Source organism: Phlebotomus papatasi, chromosome 2 (assembly GCF_024763615.1).
Source record: "Phlebotomus papatasi isolate M1 chromosome 2, Ppap_2.1, whole genome shotgun sequence".
Taxonomy (NCBI): domain Eukaryota; kingdom Metazoa; phylum Arthropoda; class Insecta; order Diptera; family Psychodidae; genus Phlebotomus; species Phlebotomus papatasi.
Window position 1 is genome coordinate 39,482,337 of NC_077223.1, and position 21,532 is coordinate 39,503,868.

The 21,532-nt window shown below is 33.1% G+C and overlaps 1 protein-coding gene across 1 annotated transcript; it reads left to right on the plus strand.

The window, feature by feature from the left end:
• Positions 1 to 3,202: 3,202 nt before the first annotated feature.
• On the plus strand, positions 3,203 to 19,652 carry LOC129800954 (putative fatty acyl-CoA reductase CG8303). The gene is made up of 3 exons (XM_055845700.1): positions 3,203 to 3,827; positions 5,289 to 5,604; positions 19,544 to 19,652. The coding sequence occupies exons 1-3, from the start codon at positions 3,203 to 3,205 to the stop codon at positions 19,650 to 19,652; spliced, it is 1,050 nt and encodes a 349-aa protein (XP_055701675.1).
• Positions 19,653 to 21,532: the final 1,880 nt, after the last annotated feature.

Below are 21,532 nucleotides of genomic sequence, written 5' to 3' on the forward strand. Positions count from 1 at the left end.
TTTAATATTTGGTTTAGTTTATTTTATACGAATTTTTAAAACCTCACTTTAAGACAATTTTTTGATAATTCTAAGAGAAACTCTAATTTTACACCCTGAAGGAGTGGTTTTACAAAGTATTTTGCAATAATCAAAATTGAAGCACGACTAATGACCTTTCCAACGGATTCACACTTTTTAAATTCTGTTCACTAGAACTTGAGATATAACGGATATTGTAAGGCAAAACAGAAAAAAATATAAAAGTATTTATAAAAAACATTGTCACGTGATGGAGCAAAACCGAGGTCAGATTCTTAATCAGGGGGCTTGACTCTATCAAATGTACCATGTGAGATCACCGTTAGTAAAAAAAAGTTGTAAATTTATTGCATAGTGTTTTTTGTTTAACTACACAGTAAAAAATTGTGTGAGAAATAAAGTTGTGTATTTGAAAAGTTGTGTAAATTCACAAACAATATGGTTGTAAATTGTAAAATTACTATCATAGTGGTGGTACGATACTAACATAATGCTAGTAAAATTATGTATTGTGTAAGGAAATTTGTGTATTGGAAAATTTGTGTGAGAACTGTCAAAATTCCATTGTTTACTATTGCAATTTTTCTAAGATTTCAGATAGATTTTGCATTTTTAACTGCCTAATTGTCTTCTGGAATCATTCATTGGATTCTTAAAATGTGCCTCAGTCGTGAAAAATTAGGAATAATTATGTAATAACAGAAAACAGAGGAAGCATCATGTAAATTAGAAAAATTGACGATGCAACTCTTGGCCATTTGCTGAAGAGAAGTAATCAAGTCGGTAGCGCAGGCAGAAAACACGAGACCATCAACGCAAAGATTATGGGTTCAAGTCTCAGACTCTCTCTTATTTTTTTTCCTTTTTTTTATTCTTTTTTTCTTTTTTTCTTAGTTTAATACCGAGACATATCACAGATAATACAAATAAACCGAATAAAATTGCTCTACAATCAAAATTATAGACAGGAAGCCATTTTATAAAATTGAAAATACACAACTTTGCCAATACACAACATTTCCAATACACAAAATTTACAACCATAGCGCTCGTGCAAAAATTACCAATCGTAGTGGTTGTAAATTTTTTTTACTGTGTACACACTGAATAGATAGATAGATAATTTTATTCTTCACATTACTTTGCGAATGTTTTAGAGGATTCTACTTAATTCAATACCATATTTAAAACAACAATCAAAATATTGTTATTTGGAAAAAATTGAATTTAAGATTTAGGTGGAAAAGACGAAAATTCTAAGGTTTCATAAAATCGATGGATTACATATTCTGCTCCCGTACTATAGAAAAGTTCGAGCACAATGCAAGAGAATTTCATTTCAGTGTGTGTTGAGCGTGTGAACTGCGCATGCGCCTGAAGTGTTTTTCTCCTCTCTTCGCTCACTCCAGTGAACTCACTGGAGTGAGCGCGAGAAAAAGTGTCGCGCGCAGATGATGTTTCACTGTGTGCGTGGCATGAAAAATACTGAGATAGTCTAATGGGTTTCTCTAATAGGAGCGACAGAGAAAAATATACAAAACTATTTTAAGTGGGGGCCGTACGATAGCCACAAAGTCGTTAATTTTTGAACAAGTTTGAATGATTCAAACTGGCGTCATCTTTTAGTGGCAGCTCGGACCCTATCATTCCACCACTATAGATTACACTATGATGAAATCTCGATCTAGTCATCTCGCTCACTTACATAGGCAATTTTAAAAAAATGTTTACAAACAAAAGTTATTGTGCGTTGGGCATAATAATCATGTAAGCACATAAATAAGAAAAAGTTTATTTTATTTAAATCATAATTAAAGTCTGATTGGTACATATAGGACATGCGGATTAACATGAAAATATTTGAATAATATCCACTCAGAAAAAAAATAATGGTTGAATCAAAAATGTTTTTCGGTTTGGGTTTGTATTCAAAGGTCTTGAGGTCTTGAGAAATTATCGGGAATATGAAATGGGACTGAAGATTCATTGAAGTTAATTCATGAGTTAATTATTAATTTTTAATAAGCAAATTGTTTCAGTAGAAAAACATGAAAAACGTAACTCACACAGTAAACAAGAGTTAGGAAAATGTGAAATTTGTTTAAAATCCTCAGAGCAAATTTCTTGAAGTAAATCTGGTTTTCACAAGATCCGTAAAATGAATAAAATTCTCTATGAAATTAGGAGAAGTGCTTGAAAGTTTTAAGTATAATATCCATACAAAATCAACTCTTTTGTGACTTACTTCTCAGAACTGTTATTTGAAACTTTGACAAATATTTTATGGCCTTTGCTTTATCTAAAATTAATTTTAATATTTGTAAAAATGAATAAATATTTAGGGACGGATTTGACTGCAATTTTGGACACCTTGCTTGTAATTTATTTTCGACAGCTAATCCATTTCAATAGAATGCCCGTTGTTGTTGTCCATTTCAAGAACCTAATTTACCAAGTCTTCTTTTTATTTATGAGAAGGAATCGTAGAATGACCCAATGAGCCTGTAAGCTTTTCATTTAAGTCATTAAAGAGAGTAGACTTCGGCATTGCAATTGAATGCGCGGATTCCCAGATTCCCTTGCTTTTCCGGGACCCTTTTAGGGTAATTTTTTCACTGGTACTACTACTACAGTAAGTAAGAAACTGCTTTCACTGAAGTTTCAACATAGCAATTTTAATTCAAAATTGAGCGAATTTGCGTGCCCGAGAAGCCCATATTTAAATAGATGATTTCCCGAAGAAGAAAAACATTAAGTGATTAAGAAATAGGTTTTGAATCGACATCTTCTTATGAAAATAGTGGCATATAAATTATATTGTGTCATAGAAAACTGATACTATCTCAATAAAAGACGAATTGGAATATACCTCGGTTTACTCCACGGTTATGACCTCGATTATTCATCAAGAGCTGTACATTACTATTGGATTTTTTGTCTGCCGAATTCTTGAAACAAGTTCTCTTTTTTTGCTAGAGCAACAAAGATTGTATAAATAGAGGTTCAAGTGGAGGTTCATGTTTTAGTGTGTATTCATCTGTGCTGTGATTTAAAAGTGTAGTTCTGTTTACGTGCAATTCTCGAAACATTAGTGAAAGACATGGATACTAAACTGGTTCGATTTAGAGATTATTTTGCCAATAGAAGCATTCTCCTTACTGGGGGAACGGGTTTTGTCGGGATGGGGCTTATCGAAGGATTGCTAAGCTCCAGCCCTGATCTTTGTAAGATCTACGTCGTGGTGCGTGAGAAAAAAGGTCAATCACCATCGGAGCGTGTTGTGAAGCTCCTGTCCAGCGAGATCTTCAACCATTTGTCTGCAGAAACCAAAGCAAAAGTAGTGCCCATTGTGGGAAACCTTACAGCTCAGGATCTTGGACTGGATCCCATTACTCTTAAGGAAATTAGGGAGACAGTAACTGTAGTTTATCACAATGCGGGTTTGATCAAGTTCAACCGAAGTCTTAAAGAGGCTGTTCTAATGAATGTCCTCAGCACTTTGCGTTGTATTGATCTCGCCAAAAGTCTTGTATATCTCTCAGCCTTCATATATACCTCTACAGCTTGGGCTAATTCTAATATTCAAGATAAGATCCTAGAAGTTATATATAGAACCAAAGAGTCTCCTAGAGAAATGATCAAACTAGCTCTCGAGACACCTTCTACAATTGATCGAGTAGCAGAGAGTCAGGATGATTTCATTGAGGGTCATCAAAACACTTACTCCTATTCCAAGCAATTGGCAGAGAATCTTATTCTTGAGGAAATGGCGGGACTTCCAACGGGGATTGTTAGACCATCATTAGGTAATTAAACTGACATAGAAGAGTTATTATATTTATAAAAAAAATCTCCGATAAATTGAAAACTCAGCGGGTTTTGGTATTTATCATTTGATGCAAATGGCAAATGATGATGATTCCAAATGAACCTTACAAGGAGTTCCGGCTTACGATTCCACAAATTTAAAAATTCAAAATCCACCAAACCTCTAGCAACACAAGCGATATATACTATCTTTTTAAGACTCTTCCCAGCGAGCACAGTTAGCCGAAAAATCCAGCGTTTTCAGCATATTTCTCCTAGGTCGATTAGCAAATATATGCTGACTGATCAGCAGTTCTTGAACAAAAAGTGCTAACCAAATATATAAAAATGGCATTGCCTCGCTTAAGTTGTTTTAACCCTTTAAGAACGATTGGAACACCGGTGTCCCATAAAGAAAATAATTTTTCCTGACTACTTAAAGTTATTTCTTTCTTATGTCTGTACATAATTGTAAAGTAGAAGGTTGAAGGAATGTAAAATATTTTTTTGCAAGTCTCTAGCTATTTGCTATGTAGTAAATATTTAAGCTCAAATATGTCGATTTTTTAAATTTTCAAATTCATAATTGATTTTCTTTATTTTTTATAGTTCCATTTTTTTAATCAAAACCCTTTTGGCAATAAAAACTACAATATTCATACGAAATATTTTTCATTAAAGCGAAAAATATTATCATTTGTATTGTCAGAAAAATTACTTAAATTTTTGGACTATTTTTGTCCCTATCGTTCATAGAAGCACAAAATACACCGAATCAGATTCTGTTGGACTTTCCAAAGTTAGATGTAAGACTTATCATTGATTATGTTTCCCAGTTTAATTTTTATTGTTGATTTTCAGTCCGTAAAAAGTATCTCGTCGTTAAAGGGTTAAGGTTAGCAGAATTCAGCCGATAATCCACATTTTTTCAGCTGAATTGAAATCGGTTTTTCCACAGGCGCACTAATGCAAGTTTTTTCCTAAAGGGAACTGACTTATCAGTCTGGTATATTTCGAAATTATGCATTAAAAGCTATCTAAAAATACATATTTTATTATGTTCGCCGAAATAACACAAGAACTACGAGCAAATTTATTTTAGTCGCGGTGCAATAGCTGCAAAATGTTTACAAGGAAAAATGAAAAATAGACCCACTTTTTATTAGGCCAGTGATGGGTCTCTGTTTTAGTCCGAATACCCTAAATTTAACGAATTATTGTTATTACATTCTAAGAAGAATAAATATAAGTATTTAAAGAAAAAAAATTGATTGAATATTCGAAGATTACATTTATAATTTTATTTAATTTAGGTACATAGCCGGAATTACACTCAATGTGGCCGCAATTTGGCACACTCTAATCTTTAATCGTTTTCCTCTATTTCGGTTTTCTCTCTCTCCTCTCTCTATGAAATTCGAGCACTGAAAAAAAGATTAAATAATTGTTTTTTTTTTCAGTTTATGGTTTCTATCATCATGAAATCCCAGGTTGGATGGGGAGTTCACAGAGCGGCCACTGCGGAGTAATTCGACTTTTTATCAAAGGGGTCGGAAGGAATTTGTTTGGAAATCCCAAGAGTACAGTTTTTGCTGTACCATGCGATCACGTAGTTAATTGCATGCTTGCCTTGACCGTTTCCGTTGGCTCTCGAATAGTGCCTTCTAAGAAGCCTGAAATTTGTCATGTATCCAACAACAAGGACATCAATCCCATAACCATACAAGACATGGCCAATATACTGAATGAGGAGTCTTGGAAGAATCCCTGTGATTCGTACTTTCTTCTACCAAGATTGAAAGTTAGGAATGGTTTAAGGTCTGATATTTATTATCTGGGCACTATTATTGTTACTCTAATTATGTACATCCCTGAGAGAATTTTTGCAATTTCACCACCATGGATGAGGTATTTTATCAACAATTATCAAAATTATGTGTATTATATAAAAAAAATGTTTACAGGGGCTTTCATATATTAGATCTTCAGTACAAAGGCAAGAAATATTTTGCAGAGATAAGCGACTGCGACAATGACTTTCACATTGAAAATTCAATTGAACTGTCGAAAAATCTCCACCCAGAAGATACCAAAAGATATTCATTCGATCCTAATGACATGGACTTCAGAGTACTCTTTGCCAACAGCATTAGTTGGCTGAGAAAATACTACTACAAGGATTCCGCCAGCGTAACATGGATGCATAGAGTTGTTCAGAGGGGCTACCTGATGGTAGAATTCTTTACATATTTCAGTGTTTTTGTCTTAGCTACAGCTGGGACATTCTTAATAACACAATCACTGTTAATTAGTTCAATTGTAGGTTTGTTGGTAGTATGGCTTATTGTTTGGATATAATGGATACATTTCGGTCATCTGTTATAGGTTATTGATACGAATCCTTGAGTGTTGAATTCGAAAGCAGAACATTTAGATTTACAAGATTTTTTTAAAATTGTATAACGCAATATTTGTAATTGTTTAAGTAATTTTCAGTAAATTGTGATAGAAATTATGTTATTGTAATGCTGGGGATCTTAGTGGTGCAATAGGCAAGACCGATTGATTCTTGGGCGGATGAGATCTCTGACTCGACTTTAAAAGTTGCGAGTTCGAGTCTCGCCCGGTGCAAACAACTGAATGTCAGAAAAATACATTGTCACTGTGATAAAACGTAATATAATGCACCGCCTCTGCCTACAAGAAAAACTCTGGGAGCATGGAAGAAGCATCCACACTACGAAGAAGGTGCTTCTGGGCGGTCTACACATGGACTTAGTGGATTCTTCCACCAAGGAATGCAACAGCAATATAACATGATTACATTGTAACAAAGTATTCTGATGCGATTAATAATAATTGTAATGCTTTTTCTTTTTTTATTTATTTTTTTCATTCTGAGAATATTTACATAATTATGTAAACTCGTAAATAATAAAAAGTTTTGTTTTAGAAACTAAAATTATAATTGAAGTTTGATTTGTTAGATGGGGGAAATGTCCTTTAAATCATTTAGAATGTTTTCAGCAAGATATTAAAATTTTCACTAATTCAACATTTCAAAATAGGGTAAATTAAGCTAATACGAAACCTGCTACAAATGGAATTTTTTCTCTATTCCAAATGGAAACGTCACAGTTTTCATGATAAATCCAGTACTAAATTATTATTTATATTTTTTCTATAACACAGTTTCATTATTTAGTTAATTTTGCTCCAAATAAAACAAAAATCCATTCATATTCACAAATTTTAATTTGTTAATTTCTCAGAAAAATTAAAAGTGTACCTTTTCGACATCGAATTTTTCAGCGATCGACCATGTTTTCCAATGAAAAACACAATAAAATGACTGTTGTTTATTCGTTTTGTTTAATATTTATGTCATATTTCTGGATAATTTTAGTTAAATTAAGTGGTAATCTTTATTGTTAACGGTGCGTGAAGTTTTCAAATGAAATAATTACCTATTTCGTGAACAAAAAGGGTTTTTCTGAAGTGTCTGCAAATGCTTCAATAGGAAACCCCGGAAATATGATTTTTTTGGAGAGATTTTCTTATTGTTGTAGATGGGAAAGGAGAAAATACCAGGAATAAGAACAAATCCTGCACTCAAGAGCAACTCAATAAAATTTTGGAAGCCTTTCGTCGCGGTTTCACTTACACTGTTTGTCTCCAATTAGAAAATTTCCCTTGTCTCCATTTGGATTAATTTGTTTCCAATATAAACATTTTGCACTTGTGTGTTCTTCTTGTATTTAAGAAGCTTTCAAATTATATTTAAAGAATTTTCACTAAACAGTAACATTTTAGAAGAGTCAATGAGCAAATTTATGTAATTTTCTTCAGAAAAAATTGAAGTTAATGTGTTGAATCTTCAATCAAAGTTAAAGCGTATGGAAATGGTTTTGAATTAGGACATTTACCCTACTTTTAAAAACTTGTTGTACTACAAGGGACATGTTCTAAAGCGATGTAATGTTCTACTGATGTTCTTAAGTAATTCAGCCTTAGCCCTACAAAAGACATTACCTACTAAACGGGAATTCAGGATAATTATCTTTAAGTATATGTTAGAAAGAGATGTAAGATAGAATGTATGCTGAGATGTGAAGAGATGAGAATTATTCCTTTAAGTGAATGAGATGAATGGAGAAATGAGTATGAGTGCGTGCGTGCGTGAGTGGAAGAGTGAATTGATGATGTAACTGGAATAGCATAAAATATGATTAGATATGATCTATTCCTTCCATCCGGGCTCGTTGGAGCAAAATTTTCCTTTGCTCTTTCCAATGGCTATGGTTGCTCGAAAGTGAAACACAACCGTTCGCTGACTGGAACAAAGAGCTGAACAACGGACAGAGGACTTCTTCCAGGTCAATTAATTCAGCTTTTCTCACTTCCTCATTGTTTAAGAAACACTTACTATCTTCAATATAATTCAACAATTTATTGACTAATTAACTATAAACTTATGATTCTGATTTAAATTAATTTAGGAGGAAATTTATTGGCAATGAGCACTGATAAAAACTACTGGATAAAATGATGAGAGACAATGGTAAAAAAAAGAGAAGGAATTGGGTCAGTGCACTCTCTTATATAGTTGATCAGCTGTTGGTGATCACTCGTTAATTGTATTGATATAATAGAGAAATTGGAGGGAAAATTAAAATGATGCCTGCTGATCAATGAGATTTGATTGCTATGAAACAAGCAGAATTATTTCGCTTAGACTTTTAAATTCTAACGACATTCGATTAATTGTGCGCGAACACGTACGTATACCAAAGTTTTAAGATTGTTCCATTAATAAATAATATGTGGCGATAGGGGAAAGTGGGGCACCTTTGAAATTGTTTTTTTAATTTCTAAATGGAATTGAGCCATGTCACGAGAATTATATCATGAAAAGCATCAAGGCTCAATTTCATTTAAAAATCCCAATTTCAAAGTTGTCTCACATTCAAAGGTGCTCCATTTCCCCATACACTGAGAGAAATCCGAAAAAGTCAAAAGAACATTCCGGAGATGTTAATTTTACCCTGCAATATTGATCCGAAATCGGTGTAAATATTACCCTTTTTAGGTGTATTATGGGTTAAATTAACCTTTTTTCATGTTAATTTTACCCTCAAAAGGTGTAAAATTAATATTAAAAAATGTTGATATATTTTTTCACTCGAAAAGTGTTAAATTTATGACGAGAAAAAGTTAATCATAGTTTTTTTCTCAGTGTATAGCTTTTAATTGTGAAAAGTTCGAGCATTTGGAATTCCAAACTTACGGCAAAGAGACGGCTTAGTGAGAAACTGATGTAATTGTAGTCTAATCATTATTTTGATTATGAATACGTTAATCCAATTCTCGGCTTAAGCCACACCATAGGTCTTTAGTCAGCCTTAGAGTAACTACTATTAGAGTATTTATTTAATTTTTTGAGTATTCCCTTGTGTTTTAAGGTTAATTGGAAGCTTCATACAGTAAACGTACAAATGCATTCATTTACTATCAGATCAATGACAACGGTTTCAATCAGTTAAAAAAAAAATTGTCAAATTTATCCCAGTCGAACAAGGCAATAGATTGGTGCACATTTTTTGGTGGATGGATGATTGGCAAAAATGCATATAATGCTACCCAAATAGATCTATACTTGTGTTTCATTATCACAATCATTCACCAACTGTTCATTTATATTCTCCGAATCACTCACACTTTTGTCCCACATATTACATATCAGTCGCGAATGGCTGTTGATCACTCTGCCAAATTTAATTACGGCCTTTCATTTGTCCGTCACTGTTGATTATCGCAATAAATGTGTAAATATGTAACAACACAAAATGGAAAACGATTCCATAATAACGTTGCATTTTTCTGTTGCACTTTGCATATGGAGGGAGTAATTTAAGAGGACAAATGAAGCCAGAGTAGGGGATGAAGAACATTGGCAATAGTGTGAGAAAAAGTTTTTATTTAATGAAAACACTGATATCTCGCTATAAAATAATTTTTTTTTCATACTGTCCAACCCTCATACCAATATTGCTACATGTAATGCTGAAAATAAATACACACAATTTCTCTGTTAAACACGAATTTATTTTCTTCTATCTCACCCTTTTATATACATATTTGGGCATTACACAATCCCACGTAGAAGTTGTTTAAAAATATGTTTCATATAATAAAACAATGACAATGTGTCCAGATTTGCTCGTACAAATCATCAAAATATTATCCAAAATTGAAAATTGATAAAGAAGAGTACATTTTAGAATGACTTGATATATTTCACCTTTAAGCAACTTTAATAAATAAGGTAAAGTACCCTTACTCGACCGGGTTCCTCTATTCGACCGGTGGGTCAATTTTTGAATATTTGATGGTGAATTTCATCAATTTCTATGAATTTGTCACTGATTCGTATTATTTAAAGAATAATTGACCTATTAATGTTAGATCATACACAAAATATTATAGCAAATATAAATAAATTGAATAAATAAATCTACCGGTCGAATAGAGGAACCGGTCGAATAAAGGGTACTTTACCTTATTTGTAAAATAATTCGAGAGGCTTTTGACATTTGACATTGAAAAATAGTCAGATAAATGGAACAGAGATTATTGGTAAAACATACACAGAAAAAAATATTTTGTAAAAATGTTTGTAAATGTTTGTGAATGGGGGAGTCACGAAAAGCTCGTAAATCGTATAACCCACAAACAAGTTCATAAAACTCTGTACCTTTTTCACAAATATTGTGCGTAACATGATCACTTGACGAGCATTTTTTGTCTTTTACAAACATTTGGTCGTAAATGTTCGTAAACACACAAAAATGTTCGTAAAATTTTGTGATTTGTTCGCAAATTCTTGTTTGTCTGACGAATACTTTACGAACATTAACGAACAAATGAAAAAATTTACAAACATTTTTTTTGTGTTTACGAACATTTACGAACAAATGTTTGTAGAAATACAAAAAATGCTCGTCAAGTGATCATTACTTTAACGAACTTGTTTGTGGGTTATACGATTTGAAAGCATTTCGCAACTCCCCCATAGGAATTCACAAACATTTACGAACATATTTACACAATATTTTTTTCTGTGTAGATGAAAGTTCCTTTTTTTATTTCCCCCTTACTAAGGTCTTAGGCCTTGAGGCCTATTTTGACCAAAATGTTGGGAGACCCGAAATAAATTCACCTCTGTATTCAAAAATACCAAACCATCAATCAATAAAAAAGTTTCCTATCATCTGGTAGAAATAAATAAATAAATAAATAACAGATATGAATTTTGATCTTACACATCACTAGCCGGGTTAACCCATTCAGTCAATGTAGTAGAAATACTTAAGATATAATGTTCACATTTTGGGACTAGTTTCCTACAGATTAATAGATTAATTTTTTGAAAAGAAAAAAAAATATCCATTATTGGGGCGCGGGGAGCCTCCCTCAAACACGCGTCTTAACGGTCACTGAATTTAAATTCTGTACATTAATTCATTACAAACTCTATTGTTTGAGATAGAGTAACTATCCAAGAAAACATATTGGGAACCAGTATTCAAATCAGGAAAGAGAAAAGGGGCCAATTTTAAAAAAATTCGACGGAATGTCGAATTTTCCGTCCGCCATTTTGTACAAAATTTTTGCATGACTTCACGCGAAGCGAGAAAAGAACAACAAAATGTATTTCCATCTCTGTCGGGCTATTTTTTCCAAGTTATTGAGGGACTAAAGTAACTAAAAATCCATTCCCGACTGAAATTCGAATATCAATTGCCCTGGAATAAATCATCTAAAATCACTCAATTTGCGTATGATGTGTAATACCATGGTAAGGAATGGGTTAATGAAAATTCCATTTCAAAATAAATTTCAAGGCAAGTTTATAAATATTGTTTTCGTAATGAATTGCAAAAAAATATTTTTTTTAATAAAAAAGTTTTGGTAAAAGAAAAAACACCCCTAAAGAACTGTTCCAGGTAATTAAAAGTATCATAATTTTGGACAGGGTGTTTATAAGCATCAATGTACTGAGTTTGAAGTGCGATATTTTCAATACTAATTGACTTTTTTTGTTACTCTCTTTTAAAAAGAATTAAAATTACTCTCAATACGTTTAAAAATGAATTGATATGTACAGGTGAATTTGACTCTTATTTTGGACAACTTGGTTATTAATTTGGACAACTTGGCTGTAAATTTGGACAGCTAATCTGCCTCAACAGGATGCCCATTGTTCTTCATTTCATGAACCAATCTTACCAAATCCTCTTCCTGTTCATGTAAGGGAAACGTAAAATGTCACAGAAGCCCGGAAACTTTCCATATCATTCATTAAAGTGAGTTAACTTCAGTACTCCAAGTATGCTTGGATTTGTGCATTCTCTGGCCTTTCCAGGAACCTCTTAAGGCTTTTTTCACTACAACTCGGTCGTAGAGATGATGCTCCTTTGTTTCTCCAGGCATTTATACAACCTAGTCATTAGAAAAGCTAAAAATTCACGAAATTTCGAAAGAAAAACACATGTCCAAAATAAAGGAGCAGTCTAATTTGGAATCATTTTTAATTTGGATTTTTGAGATTTCCTCGTTGTTTCAGATGGTCAAAAAGAAAAAGCAGTTAATCCTCGGCGTTTCTGGGTTGGTTAGTCGTGGCGTCTTGTCGTGTTAGTCAGACACCCCTACATGTTCTCTCCGGGGTTTTTGGGAGTCTCTTCACTTGTTTTTGATATTTTTTTCATAATATGTTATTTTTGTATAGATTTAATTTAATCTCAAGAATTTTTATTATTCATAATACATTTTTTGTTAATATTAGATTTATTTAATTTAAGTCTTTTTAAAATTTATTTTAATTTTTCTTTTGTTTTGTTCCTTAAGGGCTTATGTCTCCTCTTTCTACGGGTTGCTGGCAACCCTTTTGGCTTAACCCTTTCTGTCGCAATCCCACTTTTATATCCCCCTAATCTTTTACTAGGGGAGATCGGGGTAGAATTAGCCAATTAATTATATAGTATGGTGTTACAGTTTTTCTTTAAGAAGAAGTATTGAGCAAACTACTATTTTTTTTATACTAATTAACTATATCTTTCTTAATTGAATTATTTATCAATCCGATTTAAACTATTTTTTTCATAAATTCTAAGCGAATAAAAATTTCTAGTCTCCCCTATTAACTTTTACTGGTTAAATATTCTTGAGGATCAGCCTGAGTCCATTTGGGCCTTTCGGGCCTTTGCACTCACAAGTACTTTTCGTGGTTTTGATTTATTTTGCCCATTTGAAGCAAAGAGGAAATTTTAAAATTCCAAATTAAAAATTATTTCAAATTAACCCACTTTACTCTACTCAACATTTAGTAGCATCTTCAAGACAGGGTATGCATAAGAGCAGGTTCATAACAACAATATAGGGTGGAAGGTACACATCTTGTCACTTTAAGAAATCGTATTTTGAACATTTGGGATATGAAATTTTTACGTATATTGTAATAGGAAATAGTAGATTAATAAAAAACATCCTGTTGTACTTGAATCTTATTAGATATATTAAATAAAATTTAATATTTTAAAGAAATTTCCAATGAGTAGGGGAGACAGGGGTAAAAAGACACAAATTGAAAATTTGAAAATTCAATATCTTCCAAAATAAAAGAGATAGATGCTTGAGATTTTTTCCATAGATGGCCTCCATAGACCTTCTTCAAAGTCGTAAGTTTCTTGGAATTCGAACAAGGAATTCAGAAAATAAAAAAATATTGAAATTTTTAGCCATATTTTTGAAATGTTTTCCTTCTTGCTACAGATATCAATTTTGACCTACTTATTTTCCAAAATTGATGCCCTGGTAAATATTTTCTAAATGATTTGGATTCTTTGAATACGAAACCACTATCTATTTTAGAATTTTACAAAGATTCTTTTCTCCAGAAATCCTTTTATTAAAAATGTCCACTTGGGGTAAAAAGTAACAAAAGGTATGGAGCAAAAAGTAACAGACCGAAGCAATTTCTGACGTCTCACGACGAGAAGAAACATCATTTCCTCATCTCGCCGGTTTTTGTTTTCATTGGTCAAACTATTAGCAGTCTCTTGTGTGTTTTTTTTTTCTAAAATAGCTTAAAAAGCACTATTCTCGTTCAGATAGAGAAAACTGTGTTTTAAAAAGATGTAGGGTGAAAAGAACGTCTATTGACACTTTTAGAACTCGTGTCAGCACCTATTGACACCCTACTTTGTACCATTTGGGATATGAAATTTGAACTTTTCTGTTTATAGTCAAAGGTATATTACAGAAAAAACGTTGTATTACTTATATTTTACTATATATATTAAATAATTTTCAATATTTTGGCAAAAGTGTCAATAGGGGTTCCCTGTCGAACAGACGTTCCTCCGACCCTAGAGGAATAAATTTCCTATGAAAATATGTCACCTAGCTATTTTTTTTTTTATAATTTACGAAAGCTCTTAATAAAGCGAATCAAAATGTGATAATATCCCATACCTCGTACTATTTGCTTCAGCATTTTTGAGAATGGTCACAAAATTAACTTTTAGAAAACAGCTCGATAAATGTATTTCCTTACAAAATAGAGGAAAATGATTATCACAAAGTTGTATAGCGGTAAATTTCCTATAGAATTGCACTAATTAGAAATTTTTGGGGCGCTAGAGTACCTTGTAAAAAAATAAAATATCCGTTTTGTTACTTTTTGCCCCAGTCTCCCCTATTCCCTGGCGAACAGGTGTTCCTTCGACCCTACCTATATCCAAACAATATATGTAATGTCCATTGTTTTCTCTGCGCAGTTTGTGCAATAGTAATTGTTCACTCAACGTGACTGATTCGAGTATTAAAAAGAAACTTTAGAAGAAGTAAAGGAGATTTAAATTGAGATCAAGTAAGTTTCCCCAGTATTGATGTTAGAAGTTCAGGGTAGGTCTTTTACAGAGTCAAATTGTACAAGTGTGTACTAGTTTTGTCCGTCTATCATGTATTTTTTCAGAGCAAATTATGCTCGAAAAAATGTATCAAAATGTGACCTTTTTTGGGATAAAGGGATGAATTTATCTCAAAATCATTTTTTTTGTAATGAGTTCGAGTAATGAAAGGGTAAAAGGATATGTTGTTTCAGACTATGTTCTCCTTATTATGAGGATCATTCCTACAGCCTCATTCGCATATAAATTTCTAAGAACATTTTTTTGTATTATTCTTTCAAAGGTCACAGTTTTCATACATTTAAGTTCCGGAAAAAATTATACTATATAATCTATTCAAAGGGGAGGAATTGGTGGGTGGGAGTGAAAGTAGGCGATCAATGAGGGATTCTAAAGGGTTAGGGGTTGAATGTTGAATTTTTCGAACGAATGAAAATTTATTTGGCATTGATTTCCGTCGTAAACGAAAACCGCGTGCACCAATGTTTCCTGCCTAGATAATTTTGCATATGTCATCATTTTGTTAATTACAATTTTACACCGAAACACCCCTTGACTCACACACTTTTAATCTGTATTGGGGTGCTTTTAAAATCCCCCTGTCCAGTGACTCATCGTGGCACTTTTATCAGTCAGGAGGTGAAGGCAGCGAGGGTTTTGTTAACAATTTTCGCACATTTTTTGGGAGTATGGGTATCCCAATCCCATCATTCACCTACCTCAAAATATTTAGTGTGAACATGAGGATAGTACTGAAAAATAGTGTGAGATATGCGCTCAAAAATTTATCCACAACATGGGAGATAATTCACCCAATTGTGCTGCAATACTATTTTTTGGTGGTGAGATGAAAATTCATTTTAGATGTGGAGTCGTCGTTTTTTTTTTATACCAAGCCAGAAAGGGTGACTAAAGTGCGGTTATCGGGCTTGAACAAAAGAGGGTTTGGGAAAGGCGCAAGGAGAGTGAGGTAGTGGAGAATGGGAATGAGAGAGTGAATGAATTGAATAAAAAGTCACCCACAGAAATGAATTTCCAATCTGCAAGGGACTTCCTGAATTACACCAACATTCAGAACTCTGTTTTATAACAGTCAAAAATGACATGAACCACGAAATTTGAATCAATCAACTCACACTCCATTCTTTTAACCAGGTACAGATGATACTTTTTTCGGACATTCCTTGTTTTGGCTCAAAGCATTCTGAAATTATTTTTGGTTGTATCTTAAATTGAAATTTTAGCCATTCACAAAGTCAATTTGACGTGGTTGTGTATAGAGAAATCAGAAATGGGTGAGATTTTAATGAATTTTACCTGATAGATTATCAAAATAAAAACATTTTCATGCAAGTTTTGGGAATAATAGTAGCATCTTCTCTCAAGAATTGCTTTTAAAGAAAATTTATAAACCAGATTTTAAGACTCTAAAACCCTAGACACACTTACAGATGTATTAGATTATATTTCCAACAGTTTTTGACTTAACCGTCCCTCTGTTTAAGCCGAGAAACGGCTTAATGAGTGGGAAACTGATAGGAATTTAGTCAAATCAATTTTTTATTATAATTACTTTAAACCGTGTCTCGACTTAAGTTGTAAGTGTGTCTAGGGCATAACACGAAAAAAAGAGCATTATGATCATACGTATATACATAACTCCCCGATTTAGTTACTTCAATGCATTTTATATCCTAGCTCTCCACTCTTTCAATTTTTATAAATTTAGTGTAAATGAGGATAGGGATAAGCAGTTGAAAAAGATGATGATTACACTGTGCAACAGTGATTTTGCCCTGGGTTCTCACGCTGTTTTTTTCTATTGCTAGGGTCAAATGATTTACGAAAATACTTATCATTTTGTTTTTGCGCCTGATAGGCAAACCGTTTTTGCCGTTTTTGATACTTGGGTGCCTATATCTCCGATTCTGCTGAATCGATTTATTTCTTAATATGGGAACATTTGTTCTCCTTTAGATGCCCGATAATCCTTTGGACAGATGGAGTTCGTGCCACTGACAGCAGGGGCGCTGTAGTCTCATATATGTCAGAAAACATGGAAAAATCGAACTTTTTAACAACTTTAATCAAAAATATTTCGAAAATTAGGACTGTCCCTTACAATCTGTTTTATGGGTTTGATAGAGAATCTTATTAGCTACATTTTCGTCCAGGTACAACTTTTCTCTCAGATTGTTTTTCAACCTCGAAATTGAGGTCCAGACGAAAATAGAGCACTAAGCCAATTAGCGAAAATCTTGACTATTTCACACATTTTGACTTTTTCTTTTCAAATTTAGTAAACCCATGCTATTTCTTTAACTTTTTTTGACAACTGTAGAAGTTTAATCATTTTTACCGTTTTATGAAGTGTGTTTAGATATAATACAAGTTTATAACTCAAATAATATCCTTATAATAACTATAGATTTCAGTCTAACTTCAATCTTAAAAAAAAATTATTAGAAAAAAAGTATATTAATTGCATAATTTTAAATATTTCTTATTACATTTATGTTTTATAATCAATAAGCATCTATTTTACCTTTTACATACCAGTTATTCATGGAAAACTTTGCATTAAAGCCTTTTATTTAAAATTCAATTTTTTATTATTCTTTGAAGGTTTTTCCTACAATTATCGGCTTTAACTTCATGATTACGTAATTTTCGTCGAAAGAAATCTAAAGCTAGTCCTAAATAAACTTAAAAGAAACACAAAACTACTAGTTTTTGAACTTGTAAGTGTTATTTTGTATATTATTTTTGAGCTCAAATATTTTTTATATAGCAAATTGCTGGAGATTTGCAAAAAATATCCTAGATTCCTACATCTCTCTACTTCGTGATTATGTACAAACATTAGAAAGAAATAACTTCAGGTAGTCAGGAAAAATTATTTTCTCTATGGGTCACGGGTGACCCAATCGTCCTTAAAGGGTTAAGGGCGAGAGGGTCAAAAATTCGGGGTCAGAAAAATAATTTTTTTGACTTTTTAAAGCTAAATGCAATATAGATGACCATAGGAAAAACTAAACCATTTTTGGGACACAGGTTACCCTATCGTCCTTAAAGGGTTAAAGATAAAGACATTTTCGTATGAACAAAATATGCACCTAATTAATCCTTAAAAAATCTACAGCACACGCAAATATGTATTACATTTATTGCCCTATCAAGAGGAAGTGTGCAATTTCAATTAAATTTTTGAACTCGACTATACTGATTTCAATCCTTGACTACTGTTTCAAGGATTGAATTTTGAGAAAAAAGCGTTTATATTTGATGTCCATAGCGGAAGATATTTCTAAAAACTCTGTAGGGTAATTGTGCGAAATTTCGGCATAGTTGCAAATACGCACCGAAGTCCTAAGTTTGAAATGCAATATTTTAAATACATATTGAAATTTCTTGTTACTTCCTTTTCGGAAAGTTGAATGGAACCTTGAAAATTAGTTTATCATCTTTGTTTTCTTTAAATCAGTTCCTAAAATATTGAATAATTAATAAAAATATAGACATTGCTTTGGGTATTCCGGCCACTTTGAGTGTAATACCGACCACCTTTTGTAAAGCAACGGATAGAAAATTTCAAAATGTCATAGGGAACGAGTTCAAAAGCATTTACTTTAATACGTTTGTATGACCCACAAGCCCCGAGATCTTCCATGCAATTTGTCGTGAAGGCCTGAAGTGTTTACCTTGGGATCCCAAATTTTTACGCAGATTCCCGTAGCAGTTTGCCCTTTCTGAACTCTTCCAAAGGGGTTCCGGTCAATATTCCGAAAACCAAAATCCCGAAAGCCAAAATCCAAGGCCGAAATTACACTCAAAGTGACCGAAATATAAATCTGGCCAAAATTTGGCACACTTACCCTATCTTAGAGTTAATTCCAAAACGATTTGAATTTTGAATATTGCAAAACCCAAGTAACTCCTTAAATGGAAGTCTTACAACATAAAATTCTCTAAAACACTTTAAATGTTTTCAAATAATTCTAAGAAAAAAACAGCTCTCTGAAAAGCTTCTAGATTTAAGAGAAAAACTGATAAGATCAAAAGATCAATCTTTTGGTCAATTCGCAAAATATATTCAGTATTGGAATTCTGTAGCAATATGATAATTTTATATGAGAAATATTCGTAGTGACTTTGGGAGCACGATAACATAAAAGTCCAATAAGTACCGTATGACCATTTCAAGGAGCTTTGCGAAGCTCAGAGTAACTGATATGTATTTGATTTTCAATTAATTTATCCGAATTTACCACATAAATTTTTAGAATTTGTTATATGATATTGTCAGACTGTTAAAGAATTTCCCTACAGGCCTACAATTCTTCTTATAAAAAATCATTTTTGGATCACTCGGTTGGGTCTAATTGGGTATACTAAAAATATATATAATATGTTTTTTAGGGTATACAATGCTTGAAGGTACCCTATCTCCCCTAATAACTGATTAACAATTCGAAAACTTCAGCGTCAATTAGAATCTTCAGGCATTTCAAGTTGGTTGACAATAAAAATCTCACCAACAATAAGCTGATCTAGGTTTATTCCAGTTTATTCCTGCTTTGTATATATTTATTGTTTTTCTAAAATCGCGAATTCACGGTTCCCAATGGACACAGGGAGAGAGCTGGAAAAATCTGGAAGAAAATGAAACATTGGGGCGATTGATAGCAATGGGAATGGTCCGTGGGGACACTTCAATTTAATGATATTTCCATCCAATTTTTTAGCCCCGTTCTCCAGTATCAGGGTGGTCGCACATACGAAGCAGCATTGCTCGCGAGTCAGACATGGGGAGAAAGAGGCCGAGTTGAGCTTGTCCAGCCTCTTGCTTGGTGATGTATTCGTTTGTCCATGGCAAAAAATAGCGTCCTCGCATAGAGATCTCTCTCGCGCTCTTCCCGGAAAAGTCCCCACCCTCGAAGCTGGGGGGTTGAGGGTGTTTGTGTTGGTTAGTTTATGTGTGCGCCTTTTTTGCCATTGAGTTTCAGTTTGGTGCCTCTTTCGCTTTGGAGCCATATATACATAAAAAAAAAGTGGCACAAAAGGATGAAAAAGAAAAAGATTGAAAAAATACAACAAAATTTTCACTCTCCACCCACTCCTACTGGTGCACCAGGGAAGCTTTGACGAAAAAAAATGCTTCGTGCAGCGAACAACTTGACCATTGCCTGAGTGAGAACATATCCTATACCACCATTGCTAAGAGAGAGACAGTATATCCTCCGATCCGGAGGAAAAATCAGAGGAAAGGAATACGAATGGAAAAAAAGTCATGTGGAATTTTTATTTTCTCCTCTTCTGCAATTCACACACATACACACATGGTGCAGAATAAATTGCAAGGGCGGATCAGGAGGAAAGCTCACCCCAGAGCTTTTTTGTGCACCACACGAAGAGACTGTATTAACGAAAATGTTCTCAACTTCCGACCCCATCTTCAACGGCTATCAGCTTATTTTCTTCCTCTCATGGAGGATTTACATGAGCCAGCTAATGAAATTTTCTCTTATTTAAACACACCCTGGGACGATACACTACTACCTCAGCTTGTTGACTAAGATTGTAAGGATTGCTGGGAATATTTGCCAGGTACATATATACATATACATATGTTCAGTTTGCTTATTGACTGAATGGAAACAGATTGGTGTGGAATACACAAATGATTTTTATTGGAATGGTTACAAAGTGGGTTTAAACTCGCCTGTCAACGGTCGGTGTTTCAGTTGCAGTTTAAATTTTAATTGACAGCTTTTCAGTACGTCAGGATAACTTTGTCTTAGCAATCATATTGCAACTTCGAGAGAGCAATTCACTTATATCGGGTGTATAAATTCGTGATAAGTTCGAACAATTTTAAAATAATTAAAAATCTTATTTAAAATTTTTAATAAAGGAAATAATGCTGTATTGTATTCCATTTAAAATAATTTCGAATTAGTATTCAGTTTTAATTTATTCATATTTTATTTGGCCTTGAAGGATAGCTTCATCCCCAACCCTGTTGTTCGTAAGCTTTCTTAAATTACGGTACTTAAGAATGGTTTTACCAATCGGACATTAGCAGATCGGATCGGTGAAGACTATCCTTAAGCGCTAGAATTAAAGGAAAGCTTAGGAACCGAAGGGATCGAAGTCACGCTTGGATGGCAAAGTCACCCGCACCTATGGTACTTCTCAAGAATTTATCCAGCAGAGTGAAGATATTTTATATAATATTGGTGACATTAAAAATCAACTCAAGAGGATTAGGCGCGGTATTTTAGTAAAAATAGGTAATATTACCATTCACAAGTAGAGTTTTTAAAAGATTCGAAGATCTATTTGGAAATCCAAAAAAGGGATAGCTTAGGTAGGGGAGACTGGGGCAAAACTTGTCAAAACGCATATTTAATTCTTTCACGATCTCTGAGAAAATTTAAACGTTTTATAATGAGCATATTCTTATAGGAACTTTACTGCTCTACAACATTGCAGAAGACTATTTTCCTCTATATCGAAAGAAATGTGATCTTCGAATCATTTTCTAATAGTTCCGGCACACCTTTTAGGTCAAGAAAATTTCATGAAATCAAAATTCACGTTCTTTTCTTTCTCACACCTTTTGCATTATATCTATCTCATTTTTTCGCACTTCAAATTCGATCGAGCTGAATTGAATTTGTTGTGATGTTTAAAAGAAGAAGAAAAGTGCAAAAGAATGAGATAGACATATG